Raw genomic sequence first — 22,790 nt, 5'->3', positions numbered from 1 at the left:
TTTCTTGGTAATTAAATGGACTGAGAAGGACCTACTTCAATCTGTAATACACTGGGAACTGATTTTTAACATTTTTAAATAAAGGTTGCAGAATTATTTGGGGGAAATTACTATTTTCCCTTGTTTACAACTCTTGTGATGACATACATGGAAACAGCGGCCCATACATAGTTCTAGAAATTGAACCGGTAGCAGAGTAATCCATCAAGCTCTGTGCCTAAAAGACAAGGTCATGTGGGTGACTTTATTTTATTAAGAGATACCAAATCAGAGGGCCCATTCTGAAAAAAAAAAAACCCAAAAGGTGCGGTGTTTCATTCCAGTATGGGAATTGGAGATCATCAGTCAAGATTCAGTCAGGATTCATCGATCAAAAGTTAGTAATCAGTTGTGGGAATAACTGACCCAGAAGTGGAAAAGCCCTTCTTTGTCAAGAAAATAAATAGAAATCTGTTGCCAAATTTAGTTATTAATGTGAATAATTTAACTGAAAGTCCTGGAAAGCAAGTCCTGAACATTTCTGCTTGTATTTATGTCCTTTACTATGAAAATCATGTATGAATTCATGGATTTAATAACATGTCACAGCTTTGTTTGCGATTCTAATTGACTTACAGCTAATCAGCTTCCCACATGCACTTCGCCCTGTTGTTTTCTTTAATAAAGTGAAGCCAAATTTTTGAGCGTTTACCATGGTCCATCTTTCACTACTGATGTGACATCAGCCATGAAATCTCGTATCTAAACAAACCGACATGCTGTTGCATTGATCCATGAAATAGACAGGTCCTGGCAGATGTGAAGCCTTTGTTTGCAACAATAAAGGGTTATCCCATTTAGGAATTGATAAGCAGGTACCCAGTTCTCAGCATTTTGGACTTGATTCTAATTTGGAACCAGTTTTCGGTTCCGAACCCCGTCTATGAGTGGCAGCTTCCTGCAGCTGATCTGTTTACTGCTCCCCTTCGGGGGGAGATCTTTATAATGGTACTGCCCTCCAACCTTTCACAGGAAAATATTTCAGACAACATGCACACTAAGTAGGCTTTATGGAGATACATCCAGCAGAACATATGAAACTGATGGAAATGGTTGCCACGGGTGAGCTTTAAAACCAAGGCAACCCGGTAATGTTTTGGGGGTTTTTTGTAACTGAAAAGCATCTCTAAAGCCCATTTGAAATGTTCACATTATAAAGAAATGACAGGTGGCTTTTCTTCCACTCAGTACTAATAAAAGTAGGGGGCGGATTATGAGACAAAGGGCCAATTTAGTGCCAGAAAAATGTTCTCCAACCTGGCTGAGTAACTAAGTGCCTGCCAGCCTCCGAGAACCTTCTACATGCGAGCTCTGATCTGAGATCAGAGAGGATGATGTCTGTCAAGTGCGGTCGTCCAGGCGAGGGTGAGCAGTTGCTGCTCTCCACCCGATCGTGTCTGCCGGCTGACAGTATGAAACTCCCCATCAACGGGGTGCAAAGCCGGCTGAGCTCTGAACTGTTCTGTTCAGCTGTTGTCGGGATGAATTCATACTGAGGCGGCCTGCCATCCCACTCTCCTGCATAGATAATGAATAAAGCAAAGCGCCTGGTCGTGCAAACCAAGATAAAATGTCTAAGCAGCTGCAGAATGTTTTATGGTACCCACCTATGTCAAAGACTTTTTAAAAGTGTCTCATACTTTCACAGGAGCAACGTGACAGTGTAAAATGCTTTAATTGCATGAAGCACACATCCATAATTGACACACCTGTGCAGTCTTCCCCAGAGGGACTCCAGTGAGTATAATGCATGCGTGTGTCAAGTCAGGATCCATGCTCTGCAAGCTTTATTCATACTCAGCATGTCATTAGCATAGGACACTGAAGGCAGGTATCATTAGATTGTATGTTTTCCTGACAGGCTCTCATTAACCACGGCACAGGAAGCACTATTCAGCTCACCAAGCTGGTGACTTTTCCAAAGAGGAACTTAATTACTTGACCAAGCTTTAAATAGCAGAAGAAACTGTATCCTGATGTGTGTTTAACTCATCAGCACATAGATTTGCTTACAGAAGGAACAATGCTACACATAATGTCTGTTTTTACTGCAATAAATCAATATTCCCTCAGAAGTGATTTTTTTGGGATTATAAAACCACTACAGACCCTGAATCCAGTTTTTGTAAAAAAAAAAAATTGTAAAATTGTGTAACAAAGCACGTCAGGCAGGATGTGGCGTATCAGGTGGTTAAGGGCTGGTGCTAGAAATAGGCATACGTCTCGCAGAGTGTCAGGAGTTAATAAAAACACATGTATTTTCACTTTATCCAGTGCTTTAAGCTTTTACTTAAAACAGGGTCATCATCTAGAGATCACCATCTAGAGCTGAAACCATTAGCTGTTTAATTGACAGAAAATTAATAAGGAACTGTTTTGATGATTAATCCTTTCAGTTATTTTTAATATTCGCTGTAAAATTCACTAGTTCCAGCTTCTCAAATGAGGAATCTTTATCGTATGTGACGGTAAACTGAATATCTTTGGTTCTTGGGCTGCTGGTTGGACAACACAAGCAATTTGAATATGTCCCATTAGGTTCTAGGAAATTATAATGGGACTTTTTCATTATTTTCTTACACTTCATAGCCAAAACAATTATTGCAGATTGAAAATTGCAGATTAATCAGTAATTAATTATCTGTTGCAGCCCTAGATTTACATTAAAAGCTGCAACTAACAAGTATTTTTATTTATTTCTTTTAATTAAAAAGTGACAATTACTACTTCCCAGAGCTCAAGGTGACAAACTTCAAATGTTTTGTTTTTTGTCTGACTAAAAGTCAATACCCAGAGTTATTCAGTTTACTGTGATACATGACAAAGAGAAGCAGCAAATTCTCCCATTTGAGAAGTTAGAACTTGAATGTGAAGCACTTTTAGTCCATTGACTAATAAATTAATCTTCCTAAAAGAATAAAATGTCAATTCTACAAATTTGTATTTTTAAAAAAATGACAAAGTATTTTACTGGCTTAGACTTCAGCTGGCCAAAGTTTTACAAAACCACCAAAATGTAATGTTTGGGCCATTTACTGAAGCCTCCAAATCCTTTCTGTAACTCCCATCATGCACAGCATTCCTTGGAAGAGCATGAATGATTGGACAATCTCTAAACCGGAACGATAATAATACAGGGTGGCGCTCTTCAAACATGGCATCTAACAAGAGTCTTCCGCAGGCTTACCACTGCCACACAACTTAATCCACCCTTTACGTGACTGTTTCCTTGGACGAACAGTTCAGGTCACATCTGCCGGCGGTGGCAGATGTCTCACAAATGGATGTTGCGACTTTGCAGCAAACACAAATGACCCATATCGCTGGCCTAGAAATGTCAGTGATTCCAATTTAACCAGTGATACAGCTGAGGGACGAATGCATTATGAGAGGTGCTTACACAAAGGCTGAATATAAACTCTCAGTGCAGTGTCACACAAATTTCACAACTTTCCACAATGTTGGAAGAAGTCTTATCTTAACTTAGAAGTCTTAACTACAGTCTAACAGACACTTAAACTTGCACAGACCATTGTGTAATTTTATTAACATAACACCAAGACAAAACGGCTTAAAACCCAATCTTTTAGCCTACAGAAATGCCCCTGCTGGACAGATTTAGTCTATTTCAATCCACTGTTGCTAGGGGAAACGTCAGCCCTTGTAATTTCTATGGCAACCCCGCTATTCCCAACGCAAGTGGATCCTGTGATTTCTTTGCAAGAGTTTCAATGCATATATTACCCCGGTCGAGTCACGCATCCTAAAGCTCGGTTATTCACAGAGCAAATGGAGGACTGCATAGTAGCTGGCGTTTTGTCAATCTGTCGTTTCAGCATGCCGGTCACAGCTGACTCTCACAAACACGCCGGCTGTATAGACTGATGGCGGTGTCCAACAGCAGCGGGTGTGAGAAACAACTTTGACTTTTAAGAAACAAAATATTGATTGCAAAAGGAGCTGTGCAGGCATGTCACACTTTGTTGGGTCCCAATTTATCAGTTCAGGTCTGACAATTACAACTTTATATGCAAAAAAAAAAAAAAAAAACACTGTGAGGCAATGGAGTTAGTGAAAGAGGCTGAATAATTCCACATGTCAGGTAGAACAATTTAAAAACCTGTACCATTAATAGTTTTGAACTTCTGTGTCCTGATAATTATTAGAAAACAGAAGTAGTGGGGGGTTAAAGGTCACTGCAGTTGCTTAACATTGGCTTGTATGATACAAGGCTGGAAAACAAATCCAATTAATTCCTACTTAAATTCACTAATATCACAATTTTCAATAAATCGCCAAAATTCCATGTAATTAAACTGAAAGCTACAGCTACAATACCCAATAGCCTCTTACTAGAAATTCAATCAACCAATGATAACCTGTTTAGAATTGTTAAATCTTCAATACAATTTGGTCAGATTGTATTCAGGGATTAAAGCAAGAAAAGATTTGCGAGCCTGAAAAGTTGTCCAGCAGGAAATGTGTATTGAAATAAGTATTATATCAATTTGAAACTGCTGTACGCCTGAAATCAGACATGGTGCCTGAGAACTTTAACCACTTTGTATTTAATTTGCACACCATTAGAAAGGAAATAAGAGGCACTGATGTATCAAAATACATGTCATTTAGGGTCCTCTTAGGTATAGCTTCATTATTGTAAATGATACCGTCCCCCACAAAAAACTATATCAACAAACGCACAAACACAAACTTCCAGGCCCAACAGTCAAGAAGCACTTTGTAGAAGAGACTTTCTCTCTCTACTCAGAATAATTGTTGGACTGGGAAATGTGCTCTCATCCTCACTGTTTTTAGAATCCTCATCCGAAGAGGCCTGTTTGTGCACAATTATTCAGATTTATCTATGATGAAATGATCCAAATACGTTCTAGTGCACTAAAGACAAATGTCAACAGATGACCGTGCGGATGGATCTAGTACAAAGCTACGGATAGTTTACCACCTACAACCCAAGTCGTGATTACATACGGTTTCTATTCATAGAAACTAAACACCTACACAGTAACTTGCTTCTCTAAAAGTACAATAAAAACATTGATCTCTGTAGATCACGCACTGCGCTGGGAAAGTCCTTGTGGATTTGTTGCACGACCATATTTATGTGTTCACAACGCTACTTTATCAACCCCCTTTTAAGTTTCTGCTGAGATCTGAGTGTGTCACTTTCCTTTCTGCTCCGGGGTGGTTGGGCAAAGGAAAGGGGTCCTCAGAGCTTTAACTACAGACATTACAGCTGGATCCAGCCAAAACCAGCAATTACCCAGCAGTCCCTACCCACTGCCAGCATGCCTCATCTTCACCAATTAGCGTGGAGGGTGATATTCTACATGCTGTTTTGATCAAACGGTGACATGCTGCAGAGGCAGCAAAATGCAGCTGAGAAGCCCCTAATGAAAGAAAATGAGACGTTATTAATGCCTGATAATGTTAATCAGCAAATCGGCTACCGCTCTCTCGCTCAGCGGTGCCACAGGAGTCCCACAGGGCCGTCTCAGCAGGTGGTAAGAAAACATTTGAGATACACTAATGACTGAAAAGCCTGTACTCATCAGTCCTGCGTATGAACACCCGCACAATCGCTGAGGCAGCAATGAGGAAAACGAATGGACACAATCCTGGCACAAGTCTGACACAGTGTGTTAAAGCACCTATTTATTTAGGTTCTGTGGGCTTTTCAGTTTGACAGGAAACCCAATCAAAGAGACAGAGAGGCCTGAATACAAGACTGTAACTGGGAAAGCCAATTATACATGAGCCACTTTTCAAACGTGCAACTCAATGCATTGATGTAACCATTTCACATTTCGTTGATTTGACAATCAAGCATGTGAGTGAAGGTGCCGCTGTCAATAGTTTCTCTACCTAAGATGCGAAATCCAATTTCTGTGGCTCCATCATCTCTGGTGGAGTTACAATAGCTCTAGAGCTTGTTCAATGGGTTCATATTTTGCAGCGTGGTTGCCCTTTCTTTACAGATGGATGGCGGTGCAACAAGCTAACCCTACTGTAAGCACGGCAACAGCGGGGATCAAAGATCTCAAATAAGTCCGACACAACGGAGGGTCGCAGCTGTTCAATCAGAGCACACAGCCAACAAGACTGAACATCACAGGCTGTTTGAAGAGGTTTTTCAGAGAGAATTTCCTTCTGCGGCTCTGCTTTTGATGACGCTTTGATGAAAAATATTTGTACATGGCTACCCAAAAGTGTGCAACAAAACCGACCTTATTGGCATGCTGCAACTCTGACCTTTGCATCATTTAGTAATGTGGAGAGCTTGGTTTGGAAAAGTCTCGAAAATGTTTGCATCTCTTTCAGTCCCTGCCTGAGGGGCTCTGACGAAGGAAAGAAGACGACAAACTGCTGATGTAAACAGACAGACACTTCTCCACAGTACACTAGCTTTCCTTTGCTAATCCCTAGTAAATCCTTGGAGAGCCAACAGGGCCATTTTGGACAGCACCCCATAGGCGTCATTTGCATTCATCAGCCGATGGAGCGCGCAGAGGAATTGCCAGACTGCACACAGCATTATCAACAAAAATAATGTCTCAAAGCATCTTAGACAAAGCCTCTGTTTCAATTAGAGCAGACAGTGGATTCCTACACTTCCTAGAATTCAAAAAAAAACTCCAATTAAAGGTGACAAATGAGCTGAAAGACAAACTCGCAGGCTTGTCCCTCCTGAGTGGGAAGCGCTGGATCAGTTCAGAGCCAGTGTGAGCAGGGGTGATTTCTTCACTGATAAGCGTGACCCAACCACTAAGCCCAGAGCTCTCTCTGTGTGTTTGTGTGTGTGTGTGTGTGTGTGCGTGCAGCAGGCCAATGGATGGACATGAGTGCACAGCCAAACAGTAGCTCTGCTGTGTGGGTTTTTCTGACACCAAGCTGCTTTTTTTTGCACTGCAGCACGGAGACGAGATGCACATACTGTACCAAGAGGTTACTGCCTCCCCCTGCTAGACTGGAATGATAATGAGAAACCAATGCAGGCAGAATATTCATAGGCTGTCACATTACTGTGATACTTCAAGAGGAAGAATGCATAGAATATGAAGTATAGTGCAAGAGGGAGATATGTAAAGAACTCCAGGCAGGCTTTTCTGAGGTGTTTGAGCGCTGGTCAGTGGTTATTAATCATCACACTCCTGCCTGGAGAGAGAGATGCAACCACTGCAAGATTCAAAGAGTAAGCAGACAGTTTACATTTATATTTAATCAGCTGGGATTTTCACTGAAACAATTGAGGCAGTGATTGCACCTGTTGCAGAGAGGACTCATGGGAAACCCCAGTTAGGACTGCTGAATAAAACAACACCATTGCATGATTCACACATAGTTAATATATAATCATAATCATCTATGTATGCACGGTAAACCAAGGTTAAACCTCGCGTGCGTGTAGCGTTATTAGCATTCAAACTAGTTCCCATTTCACCTGTTAATTATTTGTTTTAATTAAAGGCATTTTAAACATTTTTGCGTGATTATATGCTTACCTTTAGCGTCTCTATGTCGAGAGTAGCCGACTGCTCCATGTTACAATCTCATTTGTCACAGTTACATATTTCCACAAAGTTCATTAAAAAAAAAGAAAAAAAGGTAAACGCACGAAATTCAGCCCCGCTGCGCGAGACAGCTGCAAACAATCACGTCCAATGTTTCCGTCCAGTTATTATTATTATTTTTAAATATTCTCTAACTATATATTCAGTATATTTTAAGACGCATTCTGGAGCTGCTGTTCAGACAGACTACAGTCTAATTAAGAATCGCGGGATCACTTTTGGTTCAAGGAGCCCAGACGATTCGCTCTCCTTCAAAACTCAACCACCGTCAAGCCACACGGATTGAGGTGCGACGCTTCCGGTGTAGAGATTTTTAAAAAATGAAGTTCATTTGTACATTTGTTGAAGCATTGTAGATTCTTTAGGACAAATGCAAAGGAGAAAATAATGAGAACGTTGTACTTCCTTGTTTGTTTTTTTTCTCTTATTTTTTATACAGTGTATTTTATATTTTTGTTTATACTGTTGTTGTCATGGCAATGGCACTTTTTTAGGAACACTTGTGCAACCTGTGCACACCAATACATCATCTCTGCCATCAATTCTCCTTTTATGAAGCTTATGCATTTTCAGTTTTTGTTGACATTGTCAGAAAGGTGAAGATTCTACTTTTTGTTAATTTTTGAGATCCTTCATTTTGCCCAGGTGGGGCAAAATATTAGGAACACTGTTAAATATAGTTCACTCCAGTGTATCACCACCACCCACACCTGGTACTGATACATAATCATCATTAACAAGTTATAAACTTCATGATAGTAGAAATTATGGCAGAGCTGTTGTATTGGGTTGGCATCTTTCCCGGAGTTTTGTGCTTTCTTGTCTCGCAGGTGTTGACCTTCGGTTGTGGACTGCCTGCTGTCCCCCTGGTCCAGCTTGATGTTCACTGCTACTACTATTATTATTAGTCATATTTATATTATTATTATTTTTGTTATTGTTATTATTGTTGTTGCTGTGCATCTCTGTGTGTCTCTCTCCCCTCTCCCTCGCCCTCTTTCTTTCTCTCTAAACCCAACCAATCAAGGCAGATGGCCACCCACCGAGAGCCCGGTTCTGCTTGAGGTTTCTTCCCGTTAAAGGGGAGTTTTTCATTGCTGCTGTCGCCAAGTGCTTGTTCATGGAGGAATGTTATATAAATAAACTTGACTTGACTTGATATTAGATTGCACAGGTGTTCCTAATAAGCTCAGTGAATTTATATTGAAAGGGAGATGACCCCACACTAACCTTCACTGATTTTATTATATAATGCATTTTTAGACTGCACTTCTTTCTCAAGGAAAATTTAATACAATAAAGTGTCAGATACAGCCATATATGTACATATTTCACACCTGGTGCTAATCAACAATCAGTGACATCATCAACAAGTTACTTGAGTTCATCACAATCACTGAGCACTAGAAACATTTACGAAAAACACAACATTTTATTACATGTACATGTTTTGACACTAAAAGACACACTATAAAGACTATACTTTTTGTAATATTTCCCTTAAATGTTCAGATGTCTCAATGACCCAGCTTAAAGAGGACAATCTAAAAGTAAGAGCTACATAGAAATGGTCATAGGCATGAATTTATTTCACCTCTAAGCTTGAATGATTTTGGAGCTTAGTGGCCAAATAAGCTTCGCAATTTCAGGGGACTGTGGCCTGGGGCAGAATCCACTGCTGGGACTCATTCCTTCCCTTCTCTGCACAGATTGTTCAGTTCTTCTGTACTGGAACTCTACAGGCCATATGTTTGCTATGTGCTAATTTGATTAAACATAAATTAACTTAGAAGTATGCAGCATATAAGCACCAAACTACAATAGATTTTAAAATAGGGCACTTCTTTAAGCCATGGCCTCATGATAAGGTAATAAAGCAAGACCCATGTCAATGCATGACCCATCATGTCAATTCAGTGCTTTAGTGCATGTTCCCAATCAAATTTTCCATCAAATTAGCACAAACAAATTGCCCACTTTGCCTCTGTATCTGACGAAGAGCCAATCTGGGCTTGAAATGTTGTGCTCTTTCTGAATGTAATGAAGAAGAATATTTTTAAGCGGCATTACAAGTCTTTGAGAAACAGAAAGTATCTACAGTCTCTGAGTGGTCTGATTTAATGGCCACAGGTCAAGTATTATGAGACTTTTCATTCAGATTTATTGAATCAAACACAATAAATGAATAATACCGTGTTTTGAAATGACAACGTAAAAAATAAAACATATTCGAACCCGTATCAGCAGTGAATAGGAAGGGGAGCATGTGAATGGGACTTTTTGAGTTGATTTTCATATATTGGAAAGTAAAGCCTACATTTTATTCAGAAAACAGGATATGTATCAATTTCCGGTTATATTACGGTAAACTACAGTTGACTTGACAGAAATCAAATCCCACTTAACGGGCAGTGGGGTTCATACATTCAGCTGCTGCAGGAGACACAATTTACCACCATTAACACATCTCTCACTCTGACTGACTTCTATTTCATGACACTATACAGGTTCATTTGAAAATCATAAAAAGAAAATAATCGATTTTTTTTATACTTATAATTAATTAATATAATTAAAATAACATAATTATATATTAATATATAATAATACTATAGTGAATTATATATATATACATATATATATATTGGAAGTTTCTAGAGGAATATTAAATCCTTATGATATTGCTCCAATAAGCACATACATAAAATTGAACTGTTGGCATTCATAGGTAGTTGTTGCACCCTGCAGGAGACACTGTGATACTGCAATAACAAGAGTAAAAGATGTGCATCATTGTTAAATTGTGGAAACACTGAATTCTTACATATTATAGAACATGAAGGAGTCGACACAATGAAAGAAGTCACAGGAAATAGATTCTTTTCTACAGACTACAACATAAACTGATGCAATCGTTTTTTCATGATTATGTGAAGGCTACTAATAGAATCATTTTTGTAGTAAATAACATAAACAGAATAATGATAATGACAGAACAATAGATTGAAAACAAAAAAAACAAACAAACAGGAAAAGTCTACTTTTTGTGGTTTGCAAAAACTATTAAAGTGATATATAGTATATAAGCTTATGAATTTTAAAGATATGCATCATAAAAAAAAATATAAAACATGTTGCAGTATCATTAAAAATAAAGTAGAGGGCAGCAAAGTTTCAAGGCTGATGTTTTCAGACAAACGCAATCAACCCTGAGCTCCAGCTCTGATCCAGGATTAATAATCGATTGTGGATACAATAATTTATCGTCGCAAGGATGTCAGACGCTAACAAGCAGATCACGGCACAGAAAAGGTAGATAACATTTAATCAGCGTTACCACCTTTAAATTACGGATGATTTTATAACAATTTTAGCTGTCAGGAAAGAAAAACGTCGTTTCCTCTTTTAATAATCTTGCCAAATCACTGATGGCGACACCCTAATAGGCTATTGTGTTTGACAGTCATTATTGAGACACTGACAGTGTAATAACTTAATTATGTGCATTATCTGTTATATTCTGCGTGGTTACAGCCCATCATTAAGTTGAATGTTTGATGTATTTTCTGTGTTCTTGCAGTGCTAAAATTGCAGCTGGAGCTGTTGTGTGCGTTGAGAGTGAAATAAGAGGAGATGTGACCATTGGTGAGAAATGAGGCATTTTATCCAGCTGCTGTATGCTCCAACAAGATGAGACACTGTACAAAATGTTAACCTTTTATTTTTATTTGTTTATTTATTTTTTTACAGGGGCTAGAACAGTTGTCCACCCCAAAGCACGGATCATAGCAGAGGCAGGGCCTATTATCATAGGAGAAGGCAATCTGATAGAGGAGCAGGCGCTTATCATTAACAGGTAGAGTGTGTTTTACAACATAATGTCCCTATTTGATCATTACAGTTTCATCTCATCTCATCGACAGTGGTGAAAGAAGTGTTCAGATCCTTTACTTAAGTAAAAGTACTGATACCACTATGTAAAAATACTCCATTACAAGTAACAGTCCTGCATGAAAAATCCTACTTAAGTAAAAGTACATAAGTATTATCAGCTTGATGTATTTAAAGGAATGCAGTAAAAGTAGTGTAGTAGACTGATATATTATTATATATGACATCATTAGATTATTAACACTGAAGCATCAGTGTTAGAGCAGCATGTTACTGTTGTAGCTGCTGGAGGTGGAGTTAGTTTCAACTACTTTATATACAGTTAGTTAGTTTAGTCCAGTGATTCCCAACCTAGGGGTCAGGCCCCTCCAAAGGGTCACCAGATAAATCTGAGAGGTCGTGAGATGATTAATGGGAGAGGAAAGAAGAAAAAACAAAGTTCTGATACACAAATCTGTTTCAGTTTTTGGACTTTTTCTCTAATCTTTGATTTTTGGTGAAATATTGGATCATTTGAACATTTATTGAAATGAAACTATGTGAGAAGTTTAGAGGTAAAAATCACTATTTGGTGCAGCTGTTAACAACTCATAGACATCTGAAATGTGACCCCGACTACACACTGCATTTTGTAAGACGTCAAAAGTCAAAAAGTTTGGAAACCACTGGTTTCATCTTTAACAATGTGTAGTGGAGTGGAAGTATAAAGTAACATAAAATGGAAACACTCAAGTAAGTACTTCGAAACTGTACTTAACCACAATGCTCGAGTAAATGTACATTGTTACTTTCCACTGCTTATTGATATGTTTTCTAGTTATCCAGAGAACATCATGCCAGACACAGAAGGAGTTGAGCCAAAAACGATGACTATTGGGACCAACAATGTGTTTGAAGTTGGATGTGGTATCCTTTATAGATACATGGAAGTCTGTGGTGACTATTAGTTGTTTGTAAATGCTAATTAATTGGTTGAAATCCTTAATAATTCTACCACAGTCTCTCAGGCTTTGAAAATTGGAGACAACAATGTGATTGAGTCCAAAGGTAAGCAGTGTAATTATTTCATGCACTCCTATGAGGAGTGTACGAAACTGATAAAATCTTCTATCACATCACATGTCTTATGTCATTTTATATCTTCATATTGATATATATCAAAACATAGCACTCTTTTTTTTGGGGGAAGGGCATTAAGAAACTGTTTATTGATAAAGCAAGCAGTCAGGAATGTTTGTTTTTTGCTAATACAGCAAATCTAAAACCTCACAAATCAAGGTATGCGATTATATTATTGTAAAAATCATGTAAATACACCCAGAGATATTCAATGATTAGATATTACAGTATACATGATAAAGCAAGGTAGATACATTTTTATTATCTCACAGTGTATATATCATCATGTCACCCAACCCTGATTCTTATACTCCTATAGTGTACTTTTTACAAAAATATATCTCTTTGCTCATATTGATTCCAAGCTGATCTTGGGAGAAACGTGATCCTGAGCAGCGGATGCATCATCGGCGCGTGCTGCCAGGTCAACACGTGCGAGGTCGTGCCCGAGAACACAGTTGTGTACGGTTCAAACTGCATCCGCCGTGTGCAGAGCGAAAAGCCACAGGTCAGTCTCCACCGATGCTTGTCGATGCCTGCGAGACACACAGGTTTTGCCGACTTTGTTTGCAGATATGTGTCTAACCGGTGATGGGTTTTGTCTTATAGCCTCAGACTCTGCAGCTCGACTTCCTCATGAAGATTCTGCCCAACTACCATCACATGAAGAAGACGGCGAAGGGAAGCGGCACGCCTGTGAGAAACTAACACAGATCTGGATCCAGAGGAGTAAAACCTCCTGCAGCCGAAAGCATCTGCACACACATCTGAAGCTCGTACATTTCCCTCAACTTGCACTTGTGGCCACTCTAGTGTAGTTCCCTAATGCCTAATAGATTACCTCTAGCACTGAAAATGACCATCAGACACACTACATTTCATCCTGCATATGAGGCATGACATCATTCCTCAACATATGTGACTATTCCTGGTACTATTTGCACTTTTGCTTTCATTTCAACACTATTTATGATATATTTTGGCCCTGAAATGGTAAATTCCCTGTGCCATGTTCATGTTAATCAATGATTTTCATCTATATTTATAATAGACTGCACTATAAAGAGATAATATAAAGACAGAAGATAAAGATTCCAATAAAAAAATGCTTTTAAGCTTGTTGTCTTGTAATTTTCTGACCACAAGGAGGAACTATTGAGCAACTGTTTGAACAGCCTGGCTGCTCTTAAGGCTTTGTCATCAGGTGATTTAAAAAATATCCAATTAAAATAGTATTTATTAATAATACAGCTATAAATATCTATATTATCATGTTTTTGTACTTGAAATATGCAGAAAATCAAGGTCATGTTTTAAAATAGTCCGTACATGCACTATAGTGCTGTATGACTGTGACTATAAGCTGATTTAACATTCAAAAAGTGCAATTATTGAGCAAAAGTCATGCCTAAACAAAAGCTATGGGCGTGGTAGTCCCCATCTTGGATTCGGTGGGTTGCCAGTCCTGCGCCCTCCCACCAGGGGTTGCCAAATTGGTGCCATGGGTTCAGTGGGAATTCCACACAGAGTGTGGTGTATTGTAATTGACATGGGTGTGGTTGCAACTTGCATTTCTACTGCAGGATGGGTCTGAATAATGCCCAGTGCCCCCTCACCTCCCCCCTCCCCCCTTCTCCTCGTGTCTGTTTCACTGAGCCCCTTGGGTGGTGCTCCCATCTGCGCCACAGCCTTACAGATCTGGGTGTGGATGTAAGTGTGTGTGTGTGTGTGTGTGTGTGTGTGTGTGGTGGAGGATCGATAACGTATCACCGCCTGACACACCTGACATAAAAAAAAAAGTTCAAATGACACATTTCACAGTTGTCTCCTTGCTGTAAAACAAGCTCAAGGCCGCTGCTCCTGCTCGTCAAGAGTTTAAGGGTTTGTGTCGTGCTCGGTGGGCATGGCGCTCGCTGCACAGTGCAGCAGCTCCCTGTTGGAGGCCCACAGCTGGTGTCACACACTGCCAATACTCATTTGAACATGTCACGGTGGAGTCCCACGAGGAGTCCACATCAACCAGGGGCTAATTATTTCAGCAGTGGAGTGCAGCCGGGGCCACGTCTAGGCTCCTTTCCGTTCTCACTTCTTTCTTTTTTTTTTTTTCTGCTACCATCTATTTTATTTTGGGGTGTTGCCAAAGCGTCAGTTTACTTTAATATGACAAGGAAGACAGATGCTGGGCACAGAGTGACAAGGACCTCATGGGGGGCAAGTGTGGCCTTTTAATCTGTGGAGGGTTTTTATAGAGGCAAAATGGCTATGATGATAGCAACGCATGGCAGGAATTTGAGAGGAAGTTCAAATGTTGTTCTATATTTGGAAGCAGTTATTTATACCTCTCCCTTACTGTACTGTTGTGAAACTGAATTATCCAGCTTCCACTAGATTGTTAAAGCAGACTTTTGTGAAAATACAGTGGTATTTGCTTTTCTTTTCATATGATTATCTCAAGTCAATACTCCACCTTCACTACAATATGCAGCATTCTTTGAAAAGTCAATAATATCTTATCATAAACAAAGACAAATGCATGAGATTTTAGTTTGTAATGCAGCACTGGCTGCTGAGGAGGTTGCTGTACTCACATTTCTTTTATATAACTATGAGATTTCACTAGAAAAACTGAAAAAAATACATCACTTCTTGTTCTTTGATGCACTGTAATGGTCTTGTGTTTACAGCAGCACATGCAGTTCAAGTCTTGGTGAAGTCGAGTCCAGTCAGTCATGTTCAAACAGGCCACCAGTTGGTTTGGTAGGATAAAGGCTTTCTGACAGCTGACCTTTGCATCCAGCTCCACTCCACCTTTGAAAAGTGAAATGTGACCTATAGGCCACAGTGATTTCCATTGCATTCCCACAGAAATAATTAGTTTCATCGCAACCGGGAACCAAACCCACTGGCTGTCATGCCTTTTTAGCCATGCTAGCGGCGTGGCAGTACAGATGGCGGTGTCGATCGTTCAGACTGTCCACGACTTTGGTCCAGATTGAAATGTCTCAGCAGCAACTAGATGGATTGCCAGTTTTGTTCAGAAAATTATGACCCCCCAGATGATTTGTCCTGATGAATGTTTACTCTAGCGCCACCATGAGGTCGATAGCTGTGGCTTTGTGGTTTCTAAACATCAGCATGTTAGCATTGTTATTGTGGGAATGTTAACATGCTGACGTTAGCTTTCACTGTGCAGAGCCACTACTATTGCTGACAGTTTTTTTGCAGAGCATTCTACCTTTCTATTGTATGAGTGTATGTGGTAATTGTAATAAAGTCATAGGCATTTTAGCGATAAATGCCATTAAAATATATATAAATAGATGGCATAATATGTGCATGTACAGCATTACCCAACATAAAATGACAACTTCACAAACACAAAAAAATTATAAGACGATTACAATATGTGACAAAAGGAGAAAAGTCATACTAAAAATAACAATGTATTTTGACTCTTAATTGTAGTGAAATTTCATCACATTGTTTCAGCAGCACACAAAGCTATCTGCAGACACAGTAAATGAACATTTGTTTTACACACACACACATTGTTCAGTTAAGATTAAAGACAGCAGGAAAGAAAAAGGACCTCAGGACCTAGTTTTAGTTTAACCTTTTATTGGTTCCACTGCACAACAAAGAAAAGATATGAGTTTATGTACTTCCCTTTGACCTATTTAAAGACATTTTAGAACCACTCAACAGCATTCAAAGGTAACAGTGTAGTCCATTACGTCTACTTGTGTCAACATTTGGGAATTCAAGCCTAGGAGACATACTTAGCGTGGTCTCTGCGCTCTACTCAACCCTTCCTCTGCCCACTGAACCATGAAAGCTTATAGTACAGTATAATGACACAGACCTGTTCCTCTTTCTCGTGTTTCTGGACATTCCCATATATTAGAAGACAGGAAGATGGTTTGATGAGTAAAGCTTGTTTTTGTTCAGAGCAGGTTTCAGTCTCATGGCTTGTCAAGTTTAACACACAGTGGTGCTCAACAACCCCTACCGTGCCCTTGAGGAAAAACTCAAGTTCTACCTCACTACTCAGTAATGTAACACACTTAATCACAAGAGCTCTCACATTCTCTTTGTCAGAGCCAGTCCAGCGCAGGAAGTGTGATGACGAACAACAACAACTCATGATAATGCAGATTTTACTCAAACCCATATTTCATATTTTTCTCCATATTTTTCTACAGACATCTGCCAATATCTGTCATTAAGAATTACAAACTTGTCTGGGTCTAGTTTGCATGTTACTCATCATTCTGCAATGTGTGCTGAAAGACTTGCTAACTTTTTGGACTTTGTGAAATATTAAAGAGGCATTTAAAATATTTTACACATGAAGTTCAGTTTACTAGTCGTGAGGAGTACTTCTTAACCTGTGCTGTGACTCTGAAGGGGTCTTACTATCATCTGAGAAAGTTACCTTGATGATGTCATCGGGGTTATTGCAGATTAGGTTTGAGGCTTATAGCAACAAATTTAGGATGTTGAGTTTGAAAGAAGTGGGCATTTACCAGGCAGGGAAGGTATAACGAAAGAGATTATTGCATTATGGGAAACATAGGATTTAATGTTATTGGCCTATACAGGGACTAAAAGTCAGGAGCAGAGATCTCCTGACTTTTAGTCTGTTGCTTTGATTTTGACCTTTTTTTTTTTTTGAGTGTCCTTTAAACCTGACCTGATATCAACTGCAGTTCCAGCTAACAAAGATGTCCCAAACAAGAAGACTTACAGTAAGGTTGTAAGGCAAGATGTTTGTGTTTAGTACTATTTAGCGAATGTTATCAAGCTAACATGCACAACTAAGATGGTGAATGTAATAAACATAACATACCTGCTAAATATCCACTCATTAGCATTGTTATTGTGAGCATGTCAGCATGCTGACATTAGCATTTAGTTCAAGAACTGTGAGTACAACCTCACAGTTACAAGAGTGACTTCAATCTCTTCTTGTTTTATAATGTTGAAGAATTTATTGGCACCTAAAGGCAGGAAACTCTGCCAACTGCACAGACACCACTTGAAATCATGGGAAGGAAGAAAAACAGCAACTATTAAAAACAAACTTCAAAAAGTAATCCATTTAACGTGATCGTTATGTCACACAGGGGTTGAATAAACAGAGCGTTAGTTGCGAGGAAGCCACTGAAAAAGACTGAGCAAACTAAAACAAAGCACCAGGCCTCTCATGGCCAATTAGGTTGGGTCAATCTGACCACAAATTGCTCATTAGTGATCTTACAGAAAGATCAAAGGGCACTAAGCATAGGGGAGGAAAGCTACGTATCAGTAAGTCAAAGGAATGGAATGGCCTGGCTTTCAGCCCAATGAGAGCCACTTACCCGACATCATTCAAAAGGGTGAAGTCTGTTGCTCTGCCAAACCCAGAGCTGCTGTCCGGCCTGCTTGTTTTTTTTTACAGATGACCTCTAGATACATTGCAACATTGTTCTCCCCTCTCTTTTTTGCGGGGGCTGTTTTGGAGGAAGTTAATAACCGTAAAGCACAGTGATGAGGAGTTTGCTTTGCTTCTGAGTTGCAGGAATGCAAAGAAAGAGTGTAAATGGAAAAAGAAATGACGCAACAAATCTTTGAGACACCTGACTGCCGACTGAGTGGACTGCTAGATCCACAGGGGTCCCCCCTCAGGGACCCCACTACTGGTCAATACATCGGCATTGTGTCATGATAGATTCTTGTTTTGGTGCTCATATCAAGCTGGCCTTTTAGCTATGAGTCAGTGATCCAGAAGACAATATTGGATAATCTGATTTATGTCTCAATCTTCAATCCTGCCTTTGTTTCTGCAGAGGTTCTTGGAATATAATTGAGATAGTTATCTGTGAAAAAAGATGTCTTGTTCTCAAAGCAATAGTTAGTAATTTTGGTAATACGCTTTCTTGCTGAGAGTTAGATGAGATCATTACCACTCTCATGTCTGTATGGTAAGTATGAGGCTATAAAGCCAGCAGTTGGTTATCTTAGCTTAGCATAAAGTCTGGAAACAGGGAGCTGGCTCTGTCCAAAGGCAACAAAAACCAGCCCTCCAGCACCTCTAAATTAATTAATTTATTAAATCTGTACGAAAACCGAAGTGTCAAAATGTCTGCATGGTGTTCAGTACATGTACGATCAAACCTTTAATTCCAAATCTTCAAACTGAACCGTCATAATGAATCACCATTGTCACTGACTGAATCAGTAACTTTTAGCAGCTGTGCTCCCCTTCATACACAGTACATCACTTTGTCATTAAAAGCTTATTAAAATACTGCAAAAGCCACAGAAAAAATCATGATGTCATATCTCTGCTGCAAATGGTTGATTTCTGAACTATTGACCTGATAAACAGTGTTTGCATAGACCTAGTTTTGTACTATACTAAACGTAACAGACTGAACTTACTACTGAAATGAGGACATTTAGTATCAGTGTTATGGTAGCATGGATGCCTTCACTTACAATGATGAAGTTATTGTTTAGAAAAAGAGTGAATGATGAACTGCATAGTCAGTGGCTACGAATCTTTGAACTGAACTTAACAAAAAAAAAATGAATTAGCAAAGTGATTTGTAATTTACACCTCTAAAAATGACACGTTGAGGTTTTACAGTGAGTTTTGTGCTTGACTATTTCTTTGCAACCTCACTGTGACTTTTTTTTACACTTTGTATGGATTAAGCAAACAAGATTTATGATGTGTTAATTACTGTGTGAGGTGATCATAGACTTTTTTTTTAAACCTTTGGACAGAGCCAGGCTAGCTCTTTCTCCCTGTTTCCAGTCTTTGTGCTACTGTAAGCTAAGCTAACTGGCTTCTGGTGGTAGCTTCATGTTTAGCATAGAGACATGAGAGCTTTGACTTCTCACCTGACTCTTAACAAGAATGAAAATATCAAACTATTCTTTTCTATTACGTGTGATTAACATGCATGCTCTCTTTTGTCTCCCTGTCAACTCGAGCTAAAGCTAGCTACAAGGCTTCTACCAGTGTTGCTGATAGTGTTGCATTTCCTTAAACTAGCGCTCTCTTTGATAACACAGAGATATCTTCATGTAAGGCTGGACCATGTCAAAGCTTGCTGACATGTTACCCAGGACACCGTGACCAGACTGTCTCCTAGCTGCTCCCCCCTCCCCACCCTCTGTGCGTGTATGTGTGTGTGTGTGTGTTTTGTGGGGGACCACCCTCCCTCTCCGAGCATCAGACCACACAGCTCTGCCCTGAGACCTGTCAAACACAGCTGGGACATCTCCCCCTCTCCCCGCAACTCCTATCCTCTCCTCCTCCTTCCTACCTCTCCTCCCCCTCCATGCTCCCCAGACTCCGGCAGGAAGCTTTGATACAGGGGTGTTGAGCAGCAAGGGGAGCATTTCCATTTTTATCTGCTTCGAAGACTCTGAGACCCTCCTCCCTCTCTCCTCATCCCCAACTGCTCCTCATCAACATAAAAGAATCTGCCATGTCCCTTCTTCATTGTGTATGCTTCAGATGCAGTGTAATTGATATAGACATGATCGGGGAGGGGAAAGAGCAGAAATCTCTAAGACCGATCCACAATGACTGTTTTTCCTTCTTTTGTTGCTTTTGAGGTGCAAGTTCAGCAAAAACGACTCGCTCTGTTTTCTGCACTGGCTGTCACAAAATGCGAGCTTCTGTCCTGTGCAATAAATGTCATGCAACATATAGTCAAAGTCCCCACTACCAAGCTACTGTCAGCTCTTGAACTTTTCATCGTGAAATACAAAGTGAGGCAGTTGCTCAAAATAAATGTTTTGAAACGAGGGAGCGTTCAAGGCTGCCTTGTCACCTGATCGCTGCTTTTAAGCTGTTTTGCACCCTGCGCTGCAGACAATAATAGGCGTGCCAGTAAACTTTTTAGTGTTTGCACATCTCCCCTGTTATTGAAACATCACTTCCTTAGCTCCAGGCTCTTTCCCCACTCAAAGGTCATAAATCAAATAGTCTTGACTGAGCTCAATGTGGATTTGTGCAACTTGTTATCATATTCCTATCTTGAGCAATGCGCAGGTGTTGTCTCTAGTACCTCTTTACATGCACAACATACCACTGCAAATCTGGAGACATGTAGGCTGTGATGTCTGAGGAGAACTATTTGCCTGAAACTACAAAACTACTCCAGGGTCTTGAAATAGTAAACCAAGAGTCACGTGAAATGTATTAAACAGTCAGGTTGATAAGTGTCCGTGTCTACTGCTCTGTGCATCTTTACAGATGATGAATTATGCTGAGTGCTACATTTCAAGACAGTAAGAAAGAGAAAATACTCCTGAGTGCGCATGCCTCACTGGGTAACAAGACATCTTGTGATGCCAGATTTATGATGGAAACTGATTTACTATAATGCAGCTTGGTTAAAGATTAAACAGTCGTCAGGTTACAATACAGAAAAAAATGAGTGACTCGTCATATGTGTGCATGTAAGTGACATATTACTTTCCATAACATAGCTATGTCTGGATTATTCCTATGAAAGCAACCAGTATATTACAAACAATACAATGATTAAAGACAAGAACATTCATTTGTATGAGAAGGAGGTTCACCATTAAATTTCAAAACCTTCTCTAATATGTTATCGGTCCTGCATGTCATGTTAATCAGGGTATCAATAATTTTATACTTTCTATAATTTGAGTCATTTATCAGCCACATCATACCAGGCTTAGCTCAGACTAATAATTTATAAGAGACAGTGTAATAATCTAACAATTGATTTTATATACATGTATTTTGCAGGCATACCATGTAGAAAAATATGAATCCCAAAGAGAAAAGACACTTTGTGCCAGCGTTAGTTACTAGCTACTTTCCGTTGTCAGTCCGAAAAATACAAAACACTACAAAATTGAAAATAAATAAATTAAAAAAAATGTAGATGCTAGTATGTCTTAGTGTAAACAGCAAAAGTGTAAAAGATCAATGTAGCAACAAAGGGTAAAAAATTATTAAATAGGTATTTAAGACAATCAATATGAACTAACAGCTGACTCCGGGCGATAGATACCACTGAGGACATGATAAAGTCTTCTGTATTTTTTCAGGGAATTTGATTAGTTTTAGCAATCTGGAGGAAGTTGGGGAGTTAAAGAATATGTTTATAATCGGTATATGCTATATTTCTATATCTAAAGCTGCTCTAACCAAGATTTGTATATTAACAATCAATCAAATAACTACATTTAATGAGAAAGGGGTTGCTAGTGACAAAGCCACATAAAATTATCATCCAACTCTGCAGTTCCTTTCAGCTCTATGGAGCATTTTAGTGTCTTTCAGCTCATTGTTTTGGTTTTACACCCCATAACTTTACTGTTTTGGTTCACTCTCACTGCTCTCATCAACATAATTTCCAGACAAAGTCTGCTTTTTCAGCAAAAAAAAAAAGAAGAAGCTCTGATAAACTCAAACAGCTGACAGATTAAGTCAGTGAATAGCCATATGAAGCTTTTAGCTAGCATTTGTCTTGAGAGTTGGTGGAGAGCAAAACAGAGCTAAAAGGAGAGTGAATACATGATTTATAATGATACATGATGATTTTTCAGGTGGACACAAACTCCAAAGGAATACCAATGTTGCTGCTAACACAGTCGCTATATCAACATTATAAGTTGATAACACCGGCATGTCAAGGTTGTGTTTACAGCTTTTTGTTTTGATAACTTTTAAATCAACAAAATAAATAAAAGAATGTTATTCCTGGCAGTGCAGAGATGGCTTTGAAACAGCATTTTGAAACACACCCTGAAAAACATAACAGATTATAAAACGGTTTTATAAAACATATTAAATATCCAAATAAATCTTTAGAAATGGGGAAGTCTTGACTGCATATTTTTAAGTACATGTATGAATATTAAAGCAGCCACATAATAACACAGGTGGCAAAAACATACCCATATAAGCCACTACATTCACAGAATGCTTCAGGAGTGTTGCAGTGACTAAAATAACACTCAGCTGGTCTAAAAGGTAGGAGTGATTGGCGCAGATTTTCCACTGCCGCTCTCCAGCACTTGATAAAACTTGATAAAGCCCAGCACACGGTGCATCCCACCCTCTACCCCACCCTAAACTCCCCCCCCTCCACCCTCCCCCCTGCTGCTCCC

At 39.3% G+C, this 22,790-nt stretch overlaps 2 protein-coding genes across 3 annotated transcripts in view; one reads left to right on the top strand and one right to left on the bottom strand.

Moving 5' to 3' along the window:
- LOC121888919 (zeta-sarcoglycan-like) overlaps window positions 1-7,924 on the bottom strand; it is a 44,819-nt gene extending 36,895 nt beyond the window's left edge. For both annotated transcript variants that reach the window (XR_006093381.1, XM_042400512.1), the window contains exon 1: window positions 7,563-7,924. Coding sequence is in view for 1 of the 2 variants with exons in the window: in XM_042400512.1 (XP_042256446.1) it covers window positions 7,563-7,601 (39 nt within the window). In the remaining variant the exon portion in view is untranslated. The remainder of the gene's footprint in view (window positions 1-7,562) is intronic.
- Window positions 7,925-10,832: 2,908 nt separating this feature from the next.
- Window positions 10,833-13,760, top strand: LOC121889323 (dynactin subunit 6-like). The gene is made up of 7 exons (XM_042401188.1): window positions 10,833-10,943; window positions 11,212-11,276; window positions 11,382-11,487; window positions 12,340-12,428; window positions 12,522-12,569; window positions 13,007-13,149; window positions 13,251-13,760. Exons 1-7 carry the CDS (start codon window positions 10,906-10,908, stop codon window positions 13,347-13,349), a joined length of 588 nt encoding a protein of 195 aa, XP_042257122.1. The 5' UTR covers window positions 10,833-10,905; the 3' UTR covers window positions 13,350-13,760.
- The last annotated feature ends 9,030 nt before the right edge of the window (window positions 13,761-22,790 follow it).

Source organism: Thunnus maccoyii, chromosome 22, assembly GCF_910596095.1.
Source record: "Thunnus maccoyii chromosome 22, fThuMac1.1, whole genome shotgun sequence".
Taxonomy (NCBI): domain Eukaryota; kingdom Metazoa; phylum Chordata; class Actinopteri; order Scombriformes; family Scombridae; genus Thunnus; species Thunnus maccoyii.
This window is presented reverse-complemented; position numbering and strand designations above follow the sequence as displayed.

Coding starts and splice junctions, on each gene's coding strand:
- LOC121889323 (XM_042401188.1), top strand. CDS start 10,906: ATGTCAGACGCTAACAAGCAGATCACGGCACAGAAAAG. Junction 11,277..11,381: donor AAGAGGAGATGTGACCATTG/GTGAGAAATGAG, acceptor ATTTTTTTACAG/GGGCTAGAACAGTTGTCCAC. Junction 13,150..13,250: donor TGCAGAGCGAAAAGCCACAG/GTCAGTCTCCAC, acceptor TTTGTCTTATAG/CCTCAGACTCTGCAGCTCGA.